We start from the raw sequence: 21,694 nt of genomic DNA, 5'->3' as shown, positions 1-21,694 counted from the left end.
TTCAGTGACAAAGCTGTATAGGTTTGGAATGGTCTGCCCCGCCTCTGTTCGCAGAATATGGGGTTTTGAAGCACTAAGAGAAATGCCTGCACTTTGCAGCTAATCCAGTAGAAAATGTAAGCAGCTATTTGCAAGTTTGCTCTAGAACATATATATATTTTTAATGCTATCATACCACCTTTTCCATACTGTACCAGTTACATGTCCATTGTGGCATATATAGTCATTTTGGTGGTATTTTTCTGATACTTAAATAAAAATTTTACCTAAAATTATTTGCATTGAATTCGATTAACACAACTAAATCTCTATAACTGCAATTATATCTCAGTATGCAAAGCAGGTTTTGAATTTCTTAATCGGAAGCTCCGTACTTCAGTAATTAAAATTCTAAGAATATACATTTTGGTGCATTAATGAAATGGTAGTGTAAACACCTAACACAGGAAGGACATCAGGCCCCGTGAAGCCATCAAGTTGGCATGTCTTTAACATGTAGCCAGCTTACCCTTCTTTAGCGCGAGAGGAGTCTTGTATTCTAGCCAGGTGAAGTATAAAGTTTAAGACTGATTTTTATTTCCTACATTCAAGGCATTTTATTCTGATACAACTAATACATTCCTTCTGTATTTCATTGTACATCCAGCGGCGGCCCATGCTTCCAGCTCTCATGGTTGATCTCCAGCCATACCTTCCATACATCCCTTCCCTGGGCGTGCCCTCCTGTTTTCTTTCTTCCTTTGATTACTTCAACATCAAGCCCTCCCTGACTGTTCTGTTTACTGCAGCCCATACTTGGTACTCCTGTTCCTAAACCACAATCTGGGCTAAGCCCTTACCTTTTGCTGTTGTATTTTTTAAAATCTCTTTTCTGTCTAAATGGACTGCTGTCTCTTTGAGGGCACAGTGCTACCTTTGGCACCTTCCACACATTTAGTAAGTGGGTGCCCAATGTGTTAACTCAAGTAGCCAGACCAAGGCACATTTTAGTTTTCTGGCTAGAAGTCTGTAGCAATTCAGCCAGAAGTTGATGCCACTCCTGTGCACATATATAGAGCCATGACTGGTTACAAACCTTTCCTTTTCTTCCCAGCCTTTATGCTTTAAAGACATAGATAAAAAAAATATTCAGCTCACCTGTAGAAAAATGTTCTTTTGCAATGAGGAGGCGAAAGAGAATACAAGAGAAAGCTATTAGGTAAATGTCAAGTCATGGGCCAATGGCTCACACCAGGTGCTCAAAGTAGTTTATCAAAGAAAAAAAGAAGTAAAGGTAGGTAGTTTCCAGTTCTAAACTGGCATTTCTAAATAAGAAAAGAATAAAGCCCGGAGTTTGATAGGAATATCTTACTCTCGTGTGACACTGGGCAATCCATATTTTTCTGAGATTTTCCTTATCTACAAAATGGAGATAATAAATAATGTATATAAATGCTTAATAAATGGCCCTAGGTGTAATTTTTTTAATGTAAGCAAAACCTATGTGAATACTAAAGGGAACGTAGGCCTGGGCCAAATACTGTATTCTGCAATCAGAATATCTATAAACCATCATCACCACAAAATTCTATATTGTTGTTGTTTTTCAAATGTTCACTTTGATAATTTCCATCTAATTGTGTATTCTACCTATAAAATTAAAATTTTTCTAGGGATACTTGTCACCTAATTACAAAAGAGTTTTACTTTATTTCAAGAATGATTAAATGTAGGGAAAAATATTCTTAGCCTCTCACTGCTTTTCCATGCAAAATGAAAATCCTGTATTATATAATTAGTTCCTGTGCAAACAATTAAAACATTTTTCCTTTTACAGCCTGACACATGGTAGGAGAAATGAAAATAGGAATAAAGTTAAGACTGTATTTTTCAAATTTCCTACTTAAGGCATTTTCTTCTTTGCTTATTACAAGGCTTACTGTGTATCAGCGACACTTAGCTACTTAGGCCCTCTTCTTACACACACACATACAGGCACACACGCCCTTAAAAGAATACAATGAAGGCAGAATTCGGAATGAATGGCCCAGTTTTATATTCCTGAGAAGTGGAAAAATTGTCTTTCTTAAGGTAGGAAGCACTCAAGTCCTAAGAGCAAGCCACCTCAACGTTGTTCCTTCTTGTTTTTGTGCTCCTAAATTAAAATGCATGTTTTAATTGCTGCAACTGTAATTTGCTCAGAAATGGTATAATTATGAGGCATGATGAAGACAGAATGTGCATCATCCTTTTGTTATCTTTCTCCATTTTTGTTTTAACCTTTTGTCTCAGCCTTGGCTAGAGTCTAAGGCAACAGACTAGTGTGGTTACCGCTAAAGAAATGTGCCGAACCACCACTTTTTCAATTCCTAGTAAACTGTGCGTTAGAGCTTCCCGCTTCCCAAACTAGTTATGATGTGGAGTCAACACTGCAGACAATGAAGTCATAATGACTTTAAAGTGGGGGGCTTTTTCTATCAGCCAGTGGTTGGGAAATTTTAGTAGTTCTAACAGAGTAAGTAGATTCTCCCCCAACATTGTAAGAATGTTCAAACATACAGAAAAGTTGATTGAATTTTATGGTGAACACTGGTAGACCTGTCACCCAGACTCCACCATTAACTTTTACTAAACTTGCTGTATCACAAAGATTTTTAAAGGATTTAACTTTTCCCTTTTAGGACTCCTTAATCCTACCCAAAAGAGAATTCGTACTTTCCGTACCTAGAGAAAAACTGTAATTATTCCAGCCTTAGGCCACATGATAGAAAAATGGCAAGACTATTCTTATAATTTATTAAAAATAAGGAATATGGTTCCCTTAAACCTGAGTAGTCAGACAGTTGTAATAACTAAGTCAGGACATGGCATGCTATTTTATTTTGTTATGGTATGTCAAGCTTATTGTTTTGCTTGTGGATTTTCTCTTAAAGACCTACTTTCTTAAGTCCCAACAAGTTTATTATTTTCTCTTTTTCAGAAACGGCCATCTTTCAAGCAAATCATTTCAATTCTGGAGTCCATGTCAAATGATACTAGCCTTCCTGACCAGTGTAACTCATTCCTGCACAACAAGGCAGAGTGGAGGTAGGTAAGCCTTGCACCAAGTCATGGCCTCTGGCTTTAAAAGATCGGGTCCAGCTCCACTGAAGAAGAAAACCAGTGAACTTGATGACACTCTAGAGTTTTGTTTTTTATGTTAAAATTTTTTGGAGATCTAGTAAGTCCTCCATTGCATATGTCTAAGTATTTGGAAAGACTATTAAAATCATATCTCCTGAGACCGAAGACAGTTACCAGACATTTCTCTGTACCATACACTCTGTATTAGGAAGGCTTGGCATCTGTCCAGTGAGAAATAAAAATATTATTTGCCTAGGAGTTTGCAGAGTACTGGATCTGTTGATGGAGGAGGTAGGGAGACTATAAAAACACTTTTAAAAGAAAACTATTGATGTTATGAATCCTACTAAATTTTGTCAAGTGGAAAGCAAACTTAATAATGAGAGAATTGTAATGTGTGAGTGGAAGGAGCAAGCCCAGGATGAGACAGTTGAGCCAGGTCACGTGCTGCAGTTATATAAATAGCATGTTTGGGAGCTGACATTATTCCTCCCTGACTCAGCAGAGATTTAAGTAACTTATCTTTGCTCCTGATAGCCTTGGCGGTAACGTGACGCCTTACGCCACCTGCTGATGCCCAATGAATACTGCATGCACCTTGGAAACATCGAGTTGTTCACTCCTGTTCTTAGACGTTTCCTTGGGCTTTCTGTATGATTGTTTTACAGTGACCTTATTGGTTTTTATTCTTTTGAAATCTCTATCTGAGGCCAGTGAGTTAAATCAGTTTTTATTTAGGGAAACAAAAGTCATACTCTCTGCTCGAATGTAGGTATGAGGGGGTTTCGTTCTGGACTTAAATAATTAACAAAACATGTAAGTTAATACTTGTTTCCTACAGTAAGAGACCAGCACAAATTAATCAGATCACTCGTTTCAAATCCGCGTAAGGGATTACTCTAGTATAAAGGTCAACGCTGCACAAGACTCAGGAGACCCTTTGCACTCTGACCTCAGCAGCCTTACCGTAAGAGCATAGTTCTGCCTCTTAATTTCTGGCTTTTAGTCCCTCAGTAGATGCATACTTCTTCCTTGTTCAGAGTCCTTGCAAATGCAGTTTCTTCTATATAAAACTCGTCCCTTTCGGCAGCATACCACCCTTGACACCCACATCCAGCTTGGCTCCTAGTCATCATTTAGATAGCAACTGAAATAACGTGTATTTAAGGAAGTGTTTCTGACCCTAGATCAGATGAGGTTCTACTTTATGTGCCCCGAGAGCATCTCCTTTAGAGCCTCTACTGCTATTGGAATTAATAAGTAATTCTGTAGTTTGCTGTTTTATCTGTACCTCTCTGGCTGAAATGTAAAAGGATCAGATAATCTCTTTTGTTCATTACTATACCTACAGCATCTAGAATGGGCCTTGAACACAGCAGTTGCTCGATAAATATTTGGGGAAGGAAACACCATGGTGGCAGCAACAGTAAAAGACATTATGATATCATACAAGAGAATATAAAAACGTAAGCTGATTTATTGACAGGTGTGTTTCTTACATTCATTCATTCACATACTCCAGAACCTCTGCTGAGGCAAGGCGCTCTTGTGTTGTGCCATGGTGATGAGCAGAACAGCCCTAGTGCATGTGGAGTAGGGGGTCTAGCATTGAACTACTGACTATAGATGCACAAGCAACTTATTATTACTACTTTGATAAGAATTACGACAGAGAATTACTGGACATCTGAGAGTATGCAACCATGAAATCTAGTCTGACGAAATAAAAGGATTTCCTGAGGGGATGCTGTTTGATCTGTTATCCAAAAGACTAGTGGGATTTTAAAATTAGTGTATTATAATAGCCTTGAGATATGATACTAAAACTATGCCAACATCAGAAAATAGGGGGACAGTTGGTAAATTTTCTATAGAAAAATGTAAAAACCTCCTTTTGGCACAAGCAGTGCCCACCATAAACTTCCAGGACAAATGCCACACTGCCGTAACTTCTTTCCCCCTAGATAGTAGCTTGGCAGTTCCAGAAGTTTTTGGTCCCAAGACTCCATTACACTCTGAAAAATTATTGAGGACTACAAAGAGCTTCAGTTGCAGTGAGTTAGATCTGTCAGTATTTACCACATTCAGAATTAGAACTGAGAAAAAATTTAAGTATGTAGCTCTTGATTCATTTAAGTAACAATAAATCCTGTCTCCACACTCAGCCTGCGGCACTGGCACATATCCTGAAGCCTCTGGAAGGGTCTGTGCACTTGTGAGAGAATGAGAAAAGGCACGTCATGTCTTAATGTTGTTCTGAAAACCACTTTAATCTCTTCGATCCTTTGAAAAGCTCCCACGGGCCCCCAGATCACACTTGGAAGACTACGGTGGTAGACAGAGTTACTGCCTTTAAAATAACATTTTAATTATATCATTCTAAAGGACATGAAAGGCATTTCACAAAAGGAGAACTCAAATGGCCAATAAACATATGAAAATATTTAACCTCACGTACAATCAAGCAACTATAAGGAACATAATTCATTTGCCAGATTGGCAAAAATCTACATTATGAAAATATCCAGCATAATAAACTTTCTAATACATTGCTGGTGAAACTACTACCTTTTTGGAGGACAGTCTGGCAGTATAGATCGGCTGCCTCCACCACTACCACTCCATTCCTGAGGAAATGAAAGGCTATACAAGAATGTACAGATATGCGCTTATCACAGCGTCATTTAGAATTGTAAATTAGAAAGGGCATAAGGTGCAATAGATTTTTGGTTTTTTGTGATTTTTATGGTTTTAACAACTGATGCTATCTCCATATACAGAATAGATGGAGCCATTTATGATAATACAGATCTGATAAATGACTTACAAATAGAGGCTAGGGTCCAGTATGATTAGAATGATTGCATTTTTTGTACTATAAACATTTATGTTTAGATGGTATGTGTACCTAAAAGTATCAAAAGGTCAGTGACACCAGTGGATAATTAAATTTGGGAAGAGTGTTTTCTATTTGGACGGTTTTATTTTCTACAAACCTGGATGGTTGAATAAATTTTTTTAAATGTCTGAAGATGAAAAGATGAGGGAAATAACATTGGTAATACATTAATGTGTTTTAGTAAAAAGCAAGCAGTTGCTTAGCTGGCTTCCTCCCTGGCTCTCTTTGAGAAACCAGTTGATCCTGAGAGCTGGTGAGAGAATATGTTTCTTTACCTGAACCCTTAAACCAGTCTAAGAAGTAGCAGGGCTGTTTTATCTGAACGTGGCAATTGGTTAAAACCAGAGGGAATAATATCAGAGTAACAACACACACAACTGCCATTTATTATATTCTCACCAGATGCTCGTACTTTATCTGGATTATCTTTTTTAATCCATACGGCAATCCTGACTTCTGTCACAGAGCAAAATGAGATGGATGGACATGTTAGGTCACCTGCCCAAGATTGCACTAAGAGCCAGTACCAGAACCCACCAGTACCAGGTCTGGTCCCACAGGCCTGCTGTGGTGCACGCTCTGCGCAGCGCTGCTCCCGTACCGTGGCCAGCGCCATACCATCCGGTCATGACCATGCAGAGTTCACTTGATTCCTTTGAGCAAAGAGAAATACGAGAGCGTGATTGTTCTAGGTTATGATCAAGGCAAAAACATCCCACTCTGTCCCACATACCAAAAAGAATCAAATGCTTTGTCACATCATCTGGATATTTCAAAGGGCAACACATTCAGACTGTCCTCCTTCTCCTGACTTTTGTCTTGTGTCTGAAACCACATGACTACTGTTGGAAGCATGTGTAGGAAATCTTGTGTTTCTGGGAAATGCTTGTTTTGTGGTAGAGCTTCCTTACACATAGACCAGATGAAACATTCTGTTTTAGAAAATTAAGTGATTTTTATTACAATTCTAAATTTTGTATTTATTTTTTAGTTTTGTTTTTTGAGAGAGAGAGAGACTAGGGGAGGGGCAGAGAGGGAGAGAGAGAATCTTAGGCAGGCTGTACACCCAGCATGGAGACTGATGCGGGGCTCTATCTCTCAACCGTGAGATCATGACCTGAGCCGATATCAGGAGCTGAACACTAAACCGAATGAGCTATCCAGTTGCCCCTTAAAATTCTTTTTAAAGCTAGGTTATTTAAAACCATATAAACTATGTTCTTTCCAGGGTGCCTGGGTGGCTCAGTCAGTTAAGCATATGACTCTGGCGCAGGTCATGATCTCGCAATTCGTGGGTTTGAGCCACACGTCAGGCTCTGTGTGGACAACTCAGAGCCTGGAGCCTGCTTCAGATTCTGTGTCTCCCTCTCTGTCTCTCTAAACATTAAAAAAAAATTTTTAAGTGAACTATGTTTTTTCTTTTGATCTAATAGATGATAGGAAAGAAATCTACAGTCAGATATCTCCTTGTTCATATCTTCAGCTTGTTTCTCCTACTATTGATTAATTAGCAATAACAGCCATGATCATTAAGAACAGGAAATGTGTCACCCTGTTGCTCATGTTTACAATTTTCATTGCCCCACATAACTGCCTTGTAATCGGCACTGAGTGAGCTGTGTGGCGCTGTGAGGCATGTTCAGATCTGTGTCTCTTGGCAGAATACTTTGCTGATTGTATTCCTCCCTCGTGATTAGAATACCCCCACCGTGGCACACCTTGTTAAAAACAAGAAACGGGCATCTGGGTGGCTCAGTCGGTTAAGCGTCTGACTTCAGCTCAGGTCATGATCTCAAGGTTTGTGAATTCGAGCCCCATGTCAGGCTCTGTGCTGATAGCTCTGAGCCTGGAGCCTGCTTTGGATTCTGTGTCTCCCTCTCTCTCTGCCCCTTCCTCACTCTCTCTCTCTCTCTCTCTCTCAAAAATAAACATTAAAATAAAATAAAATAAAATAAAATAAAATAAAATAAAAACAAAAAACAGGGGCACCTGGGTGGCTCAGTGGGTTAGGCATCTGAGAATTTCAGCTCAGGTCATGATCTCACAGTTCATGGGTTTGAGCCCCAATGGGGCTCTGTGCTAACAGTGTGGAGCCTGCTTAGGATTCTGTCTCTCTCCTCCCTCTCTGCTTTGGCCCTGTTAGCACTCTGTCTCTCAAAAATACATAAACACATTAAAAACAATAAAACCAAAAAACAGATAAGGAAATGTAATCTTTGCAATCTGGATATTAGCACAAATCCTTTAATATATAACACTAGTATTCATATTATTTACTTACCATCATATATATAATATAGCTATTTTTACAAATTGACCTTGAAAAGATAATTACATTTCACTCTCTATTTTTGGCATGTGAAAAATTGATACTAGTGGAAGTCAACCTTAATTGGATTTGGGTTAAGAGAAAAACCATCATTTTCATCAACTAAAACATTTAAACTTTTAAAAACACCTATGTTTATAGAATAAGAAGGTTATATACATACATCAACAGATGCACTCAATGCAAAAGAATCCATTAACAACATGGGGGAGTGGGGTCGTTGCGTCCCTCATGGTACATAACTTCCCACACTCCCTGCAGAAGCGGGCGCCTGGGGCAAGTAGTAGTGTTGGGAAGTTCTGAGCCTGAGGAGCCGGGGTTGAGGAAGCAGATTTTACTCAGTGTTTGTTTTTCTGTGTCACAGCTTCCAGCTTACTTAACCATTGGTCTGTTTTCCAGAAGGGCTCAAACTCACAGCTGGCTCCCAGAGCTGAAACTTGAGATGAACCCTTGCCTAAATTACAAGTGAAATTGAACGTGCTGGCCGCTTACCCCTGACCAGAGTATCCATGCGATCATTCTCTCCGGCAGGGGTGTGGTGTGGCCTGCTGGAGGCACTGCACAGACAGCAGCCCAGCTCCCCCCACCACCTGCCACTGAGTGCCCCCCTCTCTGCTGCCTCCTCTCCTCACCCTCTGACCCCTTCAGTTCCCCAAGATGGCTCACTTTCACTTTCTTTGTTACAAAAGTTTAACCTAAGGTTTCCCACATTGATTTTTTTCCCTCAAATCTCCATTTGAAAAAGAAACACACACTTATTTATGAATGAGCATAATCTTTTTGTCAGAAACATCAGGGATAAAATGTGGACTTGATGATAGTGATAATCCTGAAAGATTGCTGATTTTGGTGCCTTTCTTCAGGTAGTGTGACTGTACTTATGTTCTATAATTTTCAAATGACGCCAATAAGAGGAATGGAGTGTCGACGGCAGGTGCTTTTACACTAACTTGCTAACTCCCTGGCTCTGAGGTTCTTTTCAGATAACCAGAGAAGTCCAGTGTTGGACCCAAATCCAGACCCACCTCAGTAGCTGTTCCCTGTCTTAGATGTTGCCAAATAATACCTAGGACTTTTTTTTTTTATGTTTCTTTATTTATTTTGAGAGAGAGAGAGAGAGAGAGAGAGAGAGAATCCCAACCAGACTCCATGCTGTGGCAGCACTTACCAGCTAATAACCAGTCAGCTGTCTCCAGGCCTTTCAGAAACTCAAGGGAAGGAACTTCCAGCTCTCAGAGCACAGTGACAGGCCTGAAGGAAGAAAATGGCTTGTACTGAGCCATGTCATCAACAGTTCATTTTCTACAAAGGTTTCTATAACTGGACATATTCTAAGTAATGAGGTTGATTGGCCTATAGAGACTAAGGAGGGAACTTTAAAAAAAATTATTAGACTTCAAAAGAATCCTAGAGTTCATCTGATCCACACTTGTCGGATTATAAAAATTACCTGGGTTTTTAAAAAAAAATTTTAATGTTTATTTAGTTTTGAGAGAGAGACAGACAGAACGTGAGTGGGGGAGGAGCAGAGAGAGAGGGAGACACAGAATCCAAAGCAGGGTCCAGGCTCTGAGCTGTCAGCACAGAGCCCAACGCGGGGCTAGAACCCACGAACCGTGAGATCATGACCTAAGCCGAAGTTGGACGCTTAACCGACTGAGCCACCCAGGAGCCCTGGGTCTTTTATTAAATAATGGAAATTCCTAGTCCCTACCCAGCCCTACTGAATCATAAGCTCTAAGGAAGGGTCCTAGGAATCTGTGTGTTTTGTTGTGTATTTATTTGTTTTTTAAAAAGCTGCCCAGGTAGTTATTAGGATCAGGCAGTCTGGGGAACCCTGGTATAAGATAATCATCACCCCCTACAGCTGAGAAAACTAGGTCAGATTAATCGATTGAGTTACCCAGTCAGGGAATTAGGCTAACCTGAATTCACTAGGGACAGGATGTTGATCACCCAACCTGAATATCATTTTCCCCATCTCTATATATGGGATTAGTACTGGTTTCTTGGGGCTGTTATGAGAATAAGATGAGACATTGTGTAATAGTGCTTTCTAAACTATAAAGGGCTAGTTTAATGTCAGCATTCATTAAACAGCTAAACCAGGACACCAGCTCCATAGCTTAGGCTCTACTCTCGTGGGTCTTCAGTACTTTGTTAGGAAGTATTTTGAGCTGATTTTTCCAGACTAGAAACTACCTATAGATTTTTAAGGATGTGACAGATTTCTTATTCTCTGATAGTTTCCTGTTTGGTTTAGAAGCACAAGTTTTGCCAAACTCACAGAAATAAAGGATCAGATTTATGGTTACCAGAGTTGGTGGTGGGGACAAATAGGAGGAAGGTGACCAAAAGGTATAAACTTATACTGGGTGCCTCCGTCCATTAAAGGTCCGACTCTTGGTTTCTGCTCAGGTCATACCTTACAAGTTCCTCAGTTCTTGGGATTCTCTCTCTCCCTCTCTCTCTGCCCCTCCCCCCACTTGCTTATGCACGCTCTCAAAATAAAAAAGATATAAACTTCTAGTTACAAGATAAATAAGTCCAAGGACTATAATGTGCAACATGATGACTACAGTCTAATGTATCATATGTATGAAAGTTGTTTAGAGAGTACATCTGGAGAGTTCTCATCACAAGAAAATTTTTTCTTTTTTTGCTTTCTCTATATGAGATGATGGATGCTAACTAAATTTATAGTGGGCATCATTTCACAGTATGTGTAAGTCAAACTATTATGCAGTACACTGTAAACTTACACAGTGATATATGTCAATGACATCTCAATAAAACTGGCAAAAATCACAGTCTTATTCAGCCTTTTATTTTAGCCTTTTAAGTTTATTTTTGAGAGAGAGTGTGAGCAGGGGAGGGGCAGGGTAAGCGGGGTTGGGGGAGAGAACCCCAAGCAGACTCTGCACCGTCAGTGGAGAGCCCTACGTGAGGCTGGATCTCACCACCGTGAGATCTTGACCTGAGCCAAAATCAAGAGTCAGAGTCTTAACGACTGTGCCACCCAGGCACCCCAGCCTTTCACTTTCATTACACATTCTGATGGACCACTAAGCATTTAATAACTCTTGAGCAAAGCTGAGACTTAAACCAGTCATCCCTGTGCAGGTGCGAAATTGAGGCAACTCTTGAGAGGCTGAAGAAACTAGAACGGGACCTCAGCTGTAAAGAGCAAGAGCTGAAAGAGCGGGAAAGACGTCTGAGGATGTGGGAGCAAAAGCTGACGGAGCAGTCCAACACCCCGGTGAGTGCTCCCCATGGGTGACTCGGCCCCCAACTTAGAAGAGGCAGCATGGCGGCCCTCCCCTCCCCCACGGCCACCTCCCTCACTTCCTGCCTTATGCCTGCACGGTGAAGGGCCTGCGTTTACACTCAAGTAGTGCTCGGATCTCGTTTCAATTAACAAAATGCCAGAAATTTAAAAGAAAAGCTTAGCCTATTTCTGGCCCTTTCTCTAAGTACTGTTATTCTGTCAGCGTGTTTGTATATTAGAATTACAAAAATAAAATGCAGTGTATTTTCGCACCATCTGTTAGATCCCCAGAACACGTGCCTAACGGCTGATTAACTCCATAGAGCCCATCAGGAATTAATAAGCGGAACGCCGAGGCAGCTCGCTGTCCAAGAGTCTCCATGTGGCAGAACTTAAGCAAGTTTTCCTTCTAAAAGAGAACAAACTTGGTGACATATCAACGACCAGCATTAATATTCCTTGCTCCATTTAGTGTTACAATCACTGCAGCAAAAGATTGGAAAAAGATGTCCCTTGTGACAAGCCTCTAATATTTACTACTTAAGAACTACCTTGTTTTTTTCCCAAGCTTTTTATTTAGAGGAAGATAAAAATTCTTCATAAGGATTTCACTATTTCTGTATTTAACTTATACATTGACATGATATATTAAAGTCTAACCAAATTTCAGGATTCTTCCCTATTTTGAATGGTTTATCATTTCAGGAATTTAGTAGATCATTGGCTTTTTTGGGTTTTTTAATGGGTAAAATTTGTCCACTTTATATATTTTTTCTACCGTTTATTCATTTTTTGATAGAGACAGAGAGTGAGTGGGGGTGGGACAGAGAGAGAGGGAGAGACAGAATCTGAAGCAAGCTCCAGGCTCTGAACTAACATCACAGAGCCTGACACAGGGCTCGAACTCATGGACCATGAGATCATGACCTGAGCTGAAGTCGGACGCTTAACCAACTGAGCCACCCAGGTGCCCCAATATTTGTCCACTTTGAAAACCAAGTAATGGTAAGATTAAAAGTAAAATTATGTATTTTAAATTCATTTTTGATAGTTGCTGCGGTAATTATACCCAAAAAATACTTACATGCTCTTCACTTGGTGATCTTCAAAAAGCTTTCCTATTTATAAAAGCCTTAATCTCCATTAAGCAGCCAGTGCCCAGTTGCAGAGTATCTTCCAATGTCTAAAGAATAACATAGTTTGCCTCCTTTTCCGGTTTATGTGGAAAAGCAACCTGATATCCAAAAAAAGGGAAATACAATGAAGTTAAGTATTTATTATCAGATTTAACTTTTTCCAAAATGACTCTGGCCATCCATGGACTTCCAAAGCAAGAACTGAATTGCTATACATAAGACTGCCATGGGACATTACAAAGGTACTACATTTAGTAAGTTCATTTGGCTCTCAAGAGGAAAGTCGAGTCTGGTGGAATCGGTATCAACAGGCGGACTCAGAAAGCATCACCCTAAGGGTCTGCTGGGAGCACGGCTTCTCCCAGAGCTGAGGAGAGGCAGACACATGGCTGTCTTCTGAAGGCTGAGAGGCGTTTTTTTTTTTTTAAAGTACATTGAAATCTTAAGCTATAAAGCACTGCATGGCTTGACTCTTTCTAAATGTAGCATTGTAAGAAAAAACTTTAAACTTCCTATTACAGTATGCTTTAGAAGCTTTCTTTGGTTTATCGGCATTAGTTTTGCTAAGAAATCATGGGCTGCCTTGCACACATTATTGCTATTAGTAACATAGTTGTGTAATAAATAATGAAACAGTAGGAGTGCTCAGTAGGTTGTATGCTTGCGTTTTAACTCCAGAAAACTTTCTGTAAAGGAACCGCTCTGAAGGCTACCATCTAACAATGGACAGCATGAAGCATGATCTCAGAGTTTCTTCTTCTTCTTCTTTTTTTTTTTTACCTATGAGGGCTAAGTTTTCTTTCTTACAGTACTTGCTTTTAATGTCTCTTCTGCTTAGAGCTCATATTTCTGAAGGAAAGAAAGTTTGTGCTCAGGTATTTTCTAAGTGGGTATTTTCTTTTATCCTCACATCAGTTTCTAGTTGACTTTAAATGAGGTTTCTGAGAGAAAGATGAAATAAACCTTTTAAAAAGGAAGTGGCTGGAGGTTTAGGTTTTCTGTCTGTAGCCTCATCTTAATTATAAAAGTTTAACATTTATGTAACTTCATAAAAAATAGTATTATTGGATTTATTTCAAGCAGGGACACCATTTACTTTCCTGAAATTAAAACATTAGTTGAAGATATTTGGGAAGAGGAATTCTCCCATACAGAAATACAGACAGTGTTTGTTTTTTAATTATTGTTGCAGCTTGATGTAAAAATTTGATTTCTCTTAAACATCAAAGCTTATTTGAGAGACATCTGTTGAGAAAGCGAGGACAAAGCTCTCTAAAGAGAATCTAACAATTGAAAACAAATTTGAGAAGCTGCAAAGTTTGGCTGCAAGGAAAATAATATCCTGTTTCCAGTGTTAAAGGATCTAACACAATTTTTTCCTTCTTTATAACTGTATTTTTTAGCTGAAGCATGTGAAGTTCTTATTGATGTAACAACTCTGGAAATCTTTTCCTAATAGAGTAAGATATTTTTTAAAAGCCCAACTCCAGGGGGCGCCTGGTTGGCTCAGTCAGTAGAGCATCTGACTCTTGATCTCAGGGTCGTGAGTTTGAGCCCCGTGTAGGGTGTAGAGATTACTTAAAAAAATAAAACTTAAAAAAAAAAAAAAAAAAAGAACCTCAACTCCAACTTCAGTTTAAAAATTAGGAAACTGGCCCTAAAAACCATATTTATACCCAGGATGTAAATGTCATCCCATGTTATTTGTGCACTGTTTATCATAAATTTACCCATATTTGACCACCAAAAATATAAGCCTTAATTTGCTTATTTCTCAAAAGAAGAGGCAGTAACACTTTTCAGATCCTGACAGACTCCTGAAATGAATAAGACCAGCATTTATGGGAATAGGTTAGTTGTTCAAAATCATGATGTAAGGTAGAAAATAGAGTTCTACCACTGTGAGAGGGGGAATTCCTAGAAAAAAGAGTTCTACTACAAGAAGGGCACTTAGAGAATAGAGCAAAAGGTAACAGTCTAAATTAATACTAATTTTCTCTCCCCCAAATTTTCATATGTATTTATGTCCTTAAGTATTAGAGACAGATCTAGAATTTGTTCACTAAGTGAATTAATTATTTCATAAGTCAAGTAACTAGGTTTCTATCTGGTTGTAATAAATAATAAGCAGAAACTACTGAATCCTAGACTCCTTTTTAATTTAGAGTCAGATGATAATCTAGATAGAAAGGAGATTAATGGCCCAGATTTCTGTAGAAGGGTATTGACTACTGAACTGTCTTTATGCTTCCTCTGAACTTGATCCTTTGGTACAAGGTTCCTTCATTTTTTACTTGAGATTTAATCTCTACTTAATTTCTTTTTAATTTAATATTTAACGTTTCTGTGTGAAAGTGAAATTGGAAAAAATTAAGAGAGATCCTAAAAACTGTTGTAAGCGAAATGAGGGCTTAAAACTTGCAACTTCCTTCCCATTTGAAATCTGGCCTGCTGTGGCGCTCTGCAAACTTTTGGTTGTGGTTTACTCTGTCATTTATAAATTATGGCAAATATGCTGGAGCCAAACCTGCCATTAAATACGTTTTTACAGGATTCCCTACATTCGTTTATTTCACTAATCATTTACCTTCTGTGCAGCACCCACTAATTTTGTGGTATCTGTTTCCTTTATTTAAATTGGTCCTAATTTCTCTTTTTGCTTCTGTCCTTTCTTCCCTCACGATAGCTTCTCTTGCCTCTTGCTGCAAGAATGTCTGAGGAGTCTTACTTTGAATCTAAGACAGAGGAGTCAAACAGTGCAGAGATGTCATGTCAGATCACAGCAACAAGTAACGGGGAGGGCCATGGCATGAACCAAAGTCTGCAGGCCATGATGCTGATGGGCTTTGGGGATATCTTCTCAATGAACAAAGCAGGAGCTGTGCTGCATTCTGGGATGCAGATAAACATGCAAGCCAAGCAGAATTCTTCCAAAACCACATCTAAGAGGAGGGGGAAGAAGGTCAACATGGCCCTGGGGTTCAGTGATTTTGACTTGTCAGAAGGTGACGATGATGATGATGATGATGATGATGACGGTGATGAGGAGGATAATGACATGGATAATAATAGTGAATGAAAGCAGACAGCAAAGTAAGAAAATTGAAAATGTTCGGCAAACCAAAAGAAACTTGCTACTCAGTCTGTACGAAAACCAGTAAGGAGGTAGAAAAGTAAGCACGGAATTTTTAAGCCAATCACATTTCTATGACAGTCATTTCTTTAATGATTTTACTTTTTTTTTTTCCTGCTTACAGAAAAATGGGGGGGGGTGGGGGAGGGTTAAGCCAGAAAGGTATATTTAATGAGTCAGCAAATGTGGTGCCTGATTATAGAAATTTGTGACTCTATTATACAATATAGTATTTTTCACAACTAATTATATTCTGGCTTTTTTTTTTCAAGCAAATACTTTATACTTTGATTTGATTTCATTTATTTAATTGCTTAAGAAAACTTACATTTTGAAAAAGCACTCTTAACTCCTAATTCTTCTTTGACACTGATTTTCTTGTAACACACTACATTTCTTTTTCTTCTGGCAATATGCTGTGCTGTCAGAAATAATTGAGAGTGACTACAAAATCCAACAATAAAAAAATTGAGATGAAAGGCGGCGATCACAAATACTTCAGAAATACCTAAATGCCAAGAATTTTCAATACTTAATAGCACAACTACTCACAGTAAAACCTGAGAGATGTTCTTAATAGTATACTGGAAGAAGAAATACTCTAATTTGAAACCAACAGCAGATGTTGCAGGCTTTCATGCCAGTGCTAGCCCTGGAAGCTTCTGAACAACACACGATCATCTGAGGCGTAGTTTATAAAAGAAGGGTATGGTCTTAAAGGGAAACTTACAGGCAGGGCAGCTCAAGTGCTAATACAGACCTGCTCTGCGCTGCCAGTAAGGATATATGCATGTTCTTTTTCCACAGGGGCATGATCATTCTGGGTTCTAAATATATGCAGAGATGTTTTAAAGAGGGAACTAAATATATAAAGGGAAGAGCAAAGGTAAATTATATCTACTGAGACAGACGTGGAGGATGAAGGGTACTTTTTAATTCAGATCCAGCCTCCCAGAATGTTTTTGGGTTTTTTTTTTTGGACCTGGATTGAGCCACACTGGTGATAAATGGAAGTGAATGTAGGTGCCGTCTGAAAACCTAGTTCTCCAGAGAGAGGTTCTCAGAATGTTATCACATTTGTCAAAGCTATAAAACACTGTTTGAAAAAACAAAACGAACTACAAAACATTGTAGTCCTATATATACAAGAAAGGCAAAAGAATAAAAACTTTTTTCAGCCTATTTTGGAAAGAAGGGCCATTCATTTGACTATTAAACTAAAACACTTTTGGTAGTTCTTTTTATGGGGAATTTAAGAAAGGAGATCATCATAGATATTATCTAATACTATTTCCAAGTATACTCAATCAGGAAAGTCTCTGGAAATTTGAAGCATGACAGGCTTCTAATCCCTATTAACAGCTGAAAAATACCACAAAATGATCAGTACACTGTGCCAGCTTTATTTGGAGAAAAATAACTATTAAAATGTCCTGGGGTGTGAAATGCAGAACAGTCTATATGCCATGGTGATAAAGAGAAGGATCTGTAGTCAAATTATGATTCAAAACTGCCGTGTAATCTGTTAGAAATTTAACCTGCGTATCTGTCTGCTCATTTTTGCCATGGGAATGGTAACAGTACCCACTTCAAAGGATTGCTGAAGGGATTAAATGAAATAATACATGTAAAGCACTTAACACAGAACCAGGCCCATGGGAAGTGGTCAGTTAACTTTAGCAAGTCTTCATTATGCCAGTGAAAAATAAGTGGTTACAGTAACCTGGAAAATTATCAATTTCAAGTAATACTTATTGAGTAGTAGGCGATGAAAGTTAAAGTAAACAGCTTTCGGGAAAGATGAAGAAAGCATTCTTAGAACGTAAACTATATAAACAAATTTAACCTGGTGTTCTTTCAAGACTACATACCTGAGGGGTTTGCAGGCCCTGCTACCACCCATAGACTAAGTAAAAACAGAATGAATAGGTAAGTCTTTCCCCTGGAAGATGGGTTCCCTCCATACCCAATCTAGTACACCTTCTGTCTATGCAGCCATTCACAGATGCACACTACACAGTGCTGCCGGCAAACAGGCACAAACCTCAACAGGCGTCCTGTTCGTGCGCGGACGTAAGAGGAGCACTCCTTGACTCAAGCTGAGCCCCTCAAGCTGAGCATCTGGGAGCCAAGCAGAGGGGTGGTTTTCAATTCTTGACTTCCCAGCATGCCCTGGGGGCACTGTAGTCCAGCAACCTGGAGGAGAGAATCAAGGAGCAAGTAGTTAACATTTTTTTTTAATGTTTATTTATTTTTGAGAGAGACAGAGACAGAATGCGAGTAGGTTGGGGGAGAGAGAGAGGGAGACACAGAATCCGAAGCAGGCTCCAGGCTCCGAGCTGTCAGCACAGAGCCCGACGTGGGACTCGAACTCACAAGCTGTGAGATCATGACCTGAGCTGAAGTCGGACGCTCAACCGACTGAGCCACCCAGGTGCCCCAAGTAGGAAGTAGTTTAAAAGCCTCTTGCACATCTTTCTAGAGAAAGATAAAGTCATTCATTCCACAGATATTCATTGAGCCCCTTCTCTGTGCCAGGGACTGTTCCAGGGACCAGCTAGAGGGAGACCCTGGTGCTCATGGAGCACACCTGCTAGTGAGCAGAGATCCTGACAGTAAACAAAACAAGTGGGTTCTATAGTACGTAAACACTTGTTAAGTGCATGCTGAAAAACGGAGCAGGGCAAGAAGATGACACACACGGAGGAATGTTGTGGGTTTTCAAGTGTGGTCGGACAAGGCCTCGCTGATCAGGGAATGTCTGTGGGCTAATTTTGAGATCTGTGCACTTTATGTAAGAATGTAAACCCTGCCTCTCATTCAAGAATCCTCATCAACAAATTTAGAACATATAAACAGAACGAAACTGACATTTTTTTCTTAATTTACATATAAATCTATCATAATTACACATAAAGTTTCGGTGCATTAATAGAAGCAGCCAAATAGGGCTAGAAGAGAAAGGTAATAGGACTCAGACCTAGGGGTTACCGTTAATTAGGGAATATCTCCCTGATCTCTCCACTGCTGTCATCTTCCTCACCAGTATTCAGGGATTTAGGGTACAGCAGAATTGAAAACTTCAGTGATAAGCTTGAAATTGTTCTCCACCTGGAATTGTATTTTATTATAGGTAATTATCATACAGCATTACTTTGTTTCAGATAAGTCCCTTTCTAGGGTTTTGAACATCCCTAAAGTCTAAATCCTATAAACAAAATTTTAAAGTGGTCTCACTCTATCTGTGAAGATTATTTAGAAGACTTTAGACTCTTATTACTTTTCAAAGGAACTGTTTATTATGCACATTTTCTAATGATGTTAATTGTACAGCTTCTAATTCACTTTTCAAATTAGTTTTTCAAATGGCAAATTGTTGATGTTGGATTTATTTCCAATTACTTGACTTACAAAAGTGTATACTTATAAAGAAACACTAAGAAATTTAAAGATTCACAATAATAATTGAAACTCTAAATTGTCATAATTTTCAGAGTCCTACAACTGAAAATATAATTACTCTTTTTCATCTCTTTTTCTATATTCATAAAGTTGACGATCTAGAATTTGATGACTCTCTACCAGCCATTCTCGTCTTGGGCACCTAATGATGTCTGGGGGGGGAGGAGGCTGGAGAATATTTTTGGTTGTCACAGTGACTGGGGTGTATTTAATGCCCAGTGCCAAAAATGGTAACATCCTGCATGCCAGGGACAGTCCCACCCAATAAAGAATTCCATTTACCAATAGCATTGTCCCTTTCCCCTTTAAGAAACTTGCTAAACCTGGCAGTTTTACAGTTCTGTATCAAATTTTTCTCCCTCAAACAAAATTGCTCAAATCAAAAGATGCATTTCCAAAATTACAACTACTGTACAATCTATAGTTTATAGGTTTGTGGCATTTATCCTAAATCCTCCCTTGTGGAAATGGTTTCTTTCCCCTTAAGAATGCTGGTGGAAACTTTATAAAACAGCAAAATTTACCTGGGGTGGGAGTTGGTGTCACTCTGTTACACTAATTCCAAAATAAGTAAAAAAGGAAAACATCACTGAGGGAGCTATAGTTCTTCAAAGCAGCCAGGTTAATTTAAAAGGGCTGTGTGTGTGTGTGTGTGTGTGTGTGTGTGTGTGTTAAGTAAAATCACATTTTAATATTTTACATTAATAACCAATGGGAAGAGTTGAAGGCACATAGGACACTTGTTTTGGATCCTCTGGAAATGTTGAGGGCCAGTTTTTAGCCAGTGATGTTTAACATGCAGCAAATCTGTTCGATTTTAACACCAGCTGAGTTAATTCAAAATTGATTCCCATTAAAATCAAGGAATCAGACGTAAGATTTGGGAGAGATCCAGAATGACTTCTCCTAGAACTATGATGTACATAACTTTATTTTTCAGAGTTTTCATTGGAGTAGTAAGAATTTCATGAAAGATCATTTTAAAAGCTATTCTGAGTTAAATATTGAGACTTTTTTGGTTTTTGATACGCTAGACTTGTTGCAGCATTTGAAAACTAGCACATTCTCACTCTACCACATATGAGAGAGCATAATTTTTCTATAATCAGGCACCTTTTGCTGCTTTTGAGTAAGACTGTTTTCCTGTTTAGACTTTAAGCGTTGCCAGAAAGAACAATCTGTTCTGTTCTTTCGATTGTGGCCCAGCCTGATAGCTGTAGCATTTCTGTGATGAAAAAGGAGCGTGTACCAGGAAATCTGAAGGGCTAGCTAGCCATGTTCGTTTATGCTTCAACTATCAGTTGCACACTATTGCCTATGAGGAGCTTTCTGGCATGTGATTATTGACTTTAAAACTAGTGTTTCAAGCACCTACATTAATTATTTTATATTGTGTGCAGAACAGTTTAACTTTTAATGTCAGATACAATACACTGCACATATTGCTTTTGCACTTTTAGAAATTTTGTACTAAAGAATAGGAAATATTTATATTCTTTGAGTGTGAGCTTTGAATAGATGGCATTATCACTTTTTTTTTTTTTAACAAAACCTTTTTCTCAGCTATTCTGTTGCAATGTTATTCTGAGCAAATCCTATGCCAAATATCTTGTATAATGTTTGTATGGAAGATTACATATCACTCGTGTGTGGTAAGACTACTCAGTTATTGATTTCATAGTTGGAATTTGATATTCCAGCACAAGTCCACAATGTATTCAGAAATCCAAGTTGGTGTCATACATTTCATTTTGATGTGAACTTTTCTTTGCTTTTTCTTTGTTTTAAGACTCCATTTTGCAATAAACGTTTTGACAGTAAAGCCCTTTGTTATGTGTTGCTGTGTATATCAGATCTTTGTTAGATGGGATTTCCCAACATCCTTGGAAGGAATCACGGTCACACGCATGCACATGAATGTGAGCTTTTCTCTCCTGAAATCAGTTGAGTGTAAATAATGAATTTGTAAAGTGATGGGGCAGTCACGAGGTGGATTTTTTCTTATCCTCAAAAGAACAAAAGGCTTAGAACTCATGCTACAGCAGATACACTGACATGCTAAGAAGGTACATAAAGCATAAAGGAAATGGTAAACCACTATGTGGCTAGAGATCATTAACTCTTACCCCCATCTTGCCAAATTCAAACCGTCTTGAAGCAGTGTCTGGCTCCAGCCTTCCTATCACTGATCTCTGCAAGCCTTGTGCAAGAATCCTGCCAGAGTGATTATCAAACTGAATCTATGCCTTTCCCTTGGCGTCCTCTTGACGAGCCACTCTAGGAGGGCAAGAGAACTCTTCCCCTCTCCTTTTGACCTTAAAACCAAATGTGATGGGTTTTGATTAGTTGTTTCATTTACAACCTT

At 38.9% G+C, this 21,694-nt stretch overlaps 1 protein-coding gene and 1 long non-coding RNA gene across 9 annotated transcripts in view; one reads left to right on the top strand and one right to left on the bottom strand.

Annotated features, from left to right (window-relative positions):
• Window positions 1-21,694, top strand: part of MAP3K20 (mitogen-activated protein kinase kinase kinase 20) — a 191,713-nt gene that overhangs the window by 132,321 nt on the left and 37,698 nt on the right. For all 4 annotated transcript variants that reach the window (XM_053907642.1, XM_053907644.1, XM_053907640.1 and 1 more), the window contains exons 10-11: window positions 2,960-3,066; window positions 11,454-11,589. In XM_053907642.1, coding sequence (XP_053763617.1) covers window positions 2,960-3,066; window positions 11,454-11,589 — 243 coding nt within the window. The remainder of the gene's footprint in view (window positions 1-2,959; window positions 3,067-11,453; window positions 11,590-21,694) is intronic.
• Window positions 1-21,694, bottom strand: part of LOC109273140 (uncharacterized) — a 48,595-nt gene that overhangs the window by 22,465 nt on the left and 4,436 nt on the right. For 2 of the 5 annotated variants that reach the window (XR_008423962.1, XR_008423967.1), the window contains exons 2-3: window positions 12,683-21,644; window positions 9,499-9,581 (exon numbers count right to left, since the gene is read on the bottom strand). This is a non-coding gene — a long non-coding RNA (uncharacterized LOC109273140). Of the gene's footprint in view, window positions 1-9,498; window positions 9,582-11,871; window positions 21,645-21,694 lie in introns of all 5 variants that reach the window. The other 3 variants (XR_008423968.1, XR_008423966.1, XR_008423964.1) reach the window with 3 other exon arrangements.

This window comes from Panthera pardus, unplaced genomic scaffold (genome assembly GCF_024362965.1).
Source record: "Panthera pardus isolate Hobbes unplaced genomic scaffold, ASM2436296v1 HiC_scaffold_10, whole genome shotgun sequence".
NCBI lineage: Eukaryota > Metazoa > Chordata > Mammalia > Carnivora > Felidae > Panthera > Panthera pardus.
The sequence above is the reverse complement of the archived record's forward strand: the minus strand, read 5'-3'. Positions and strand labels throughout refer to the sequence as shown.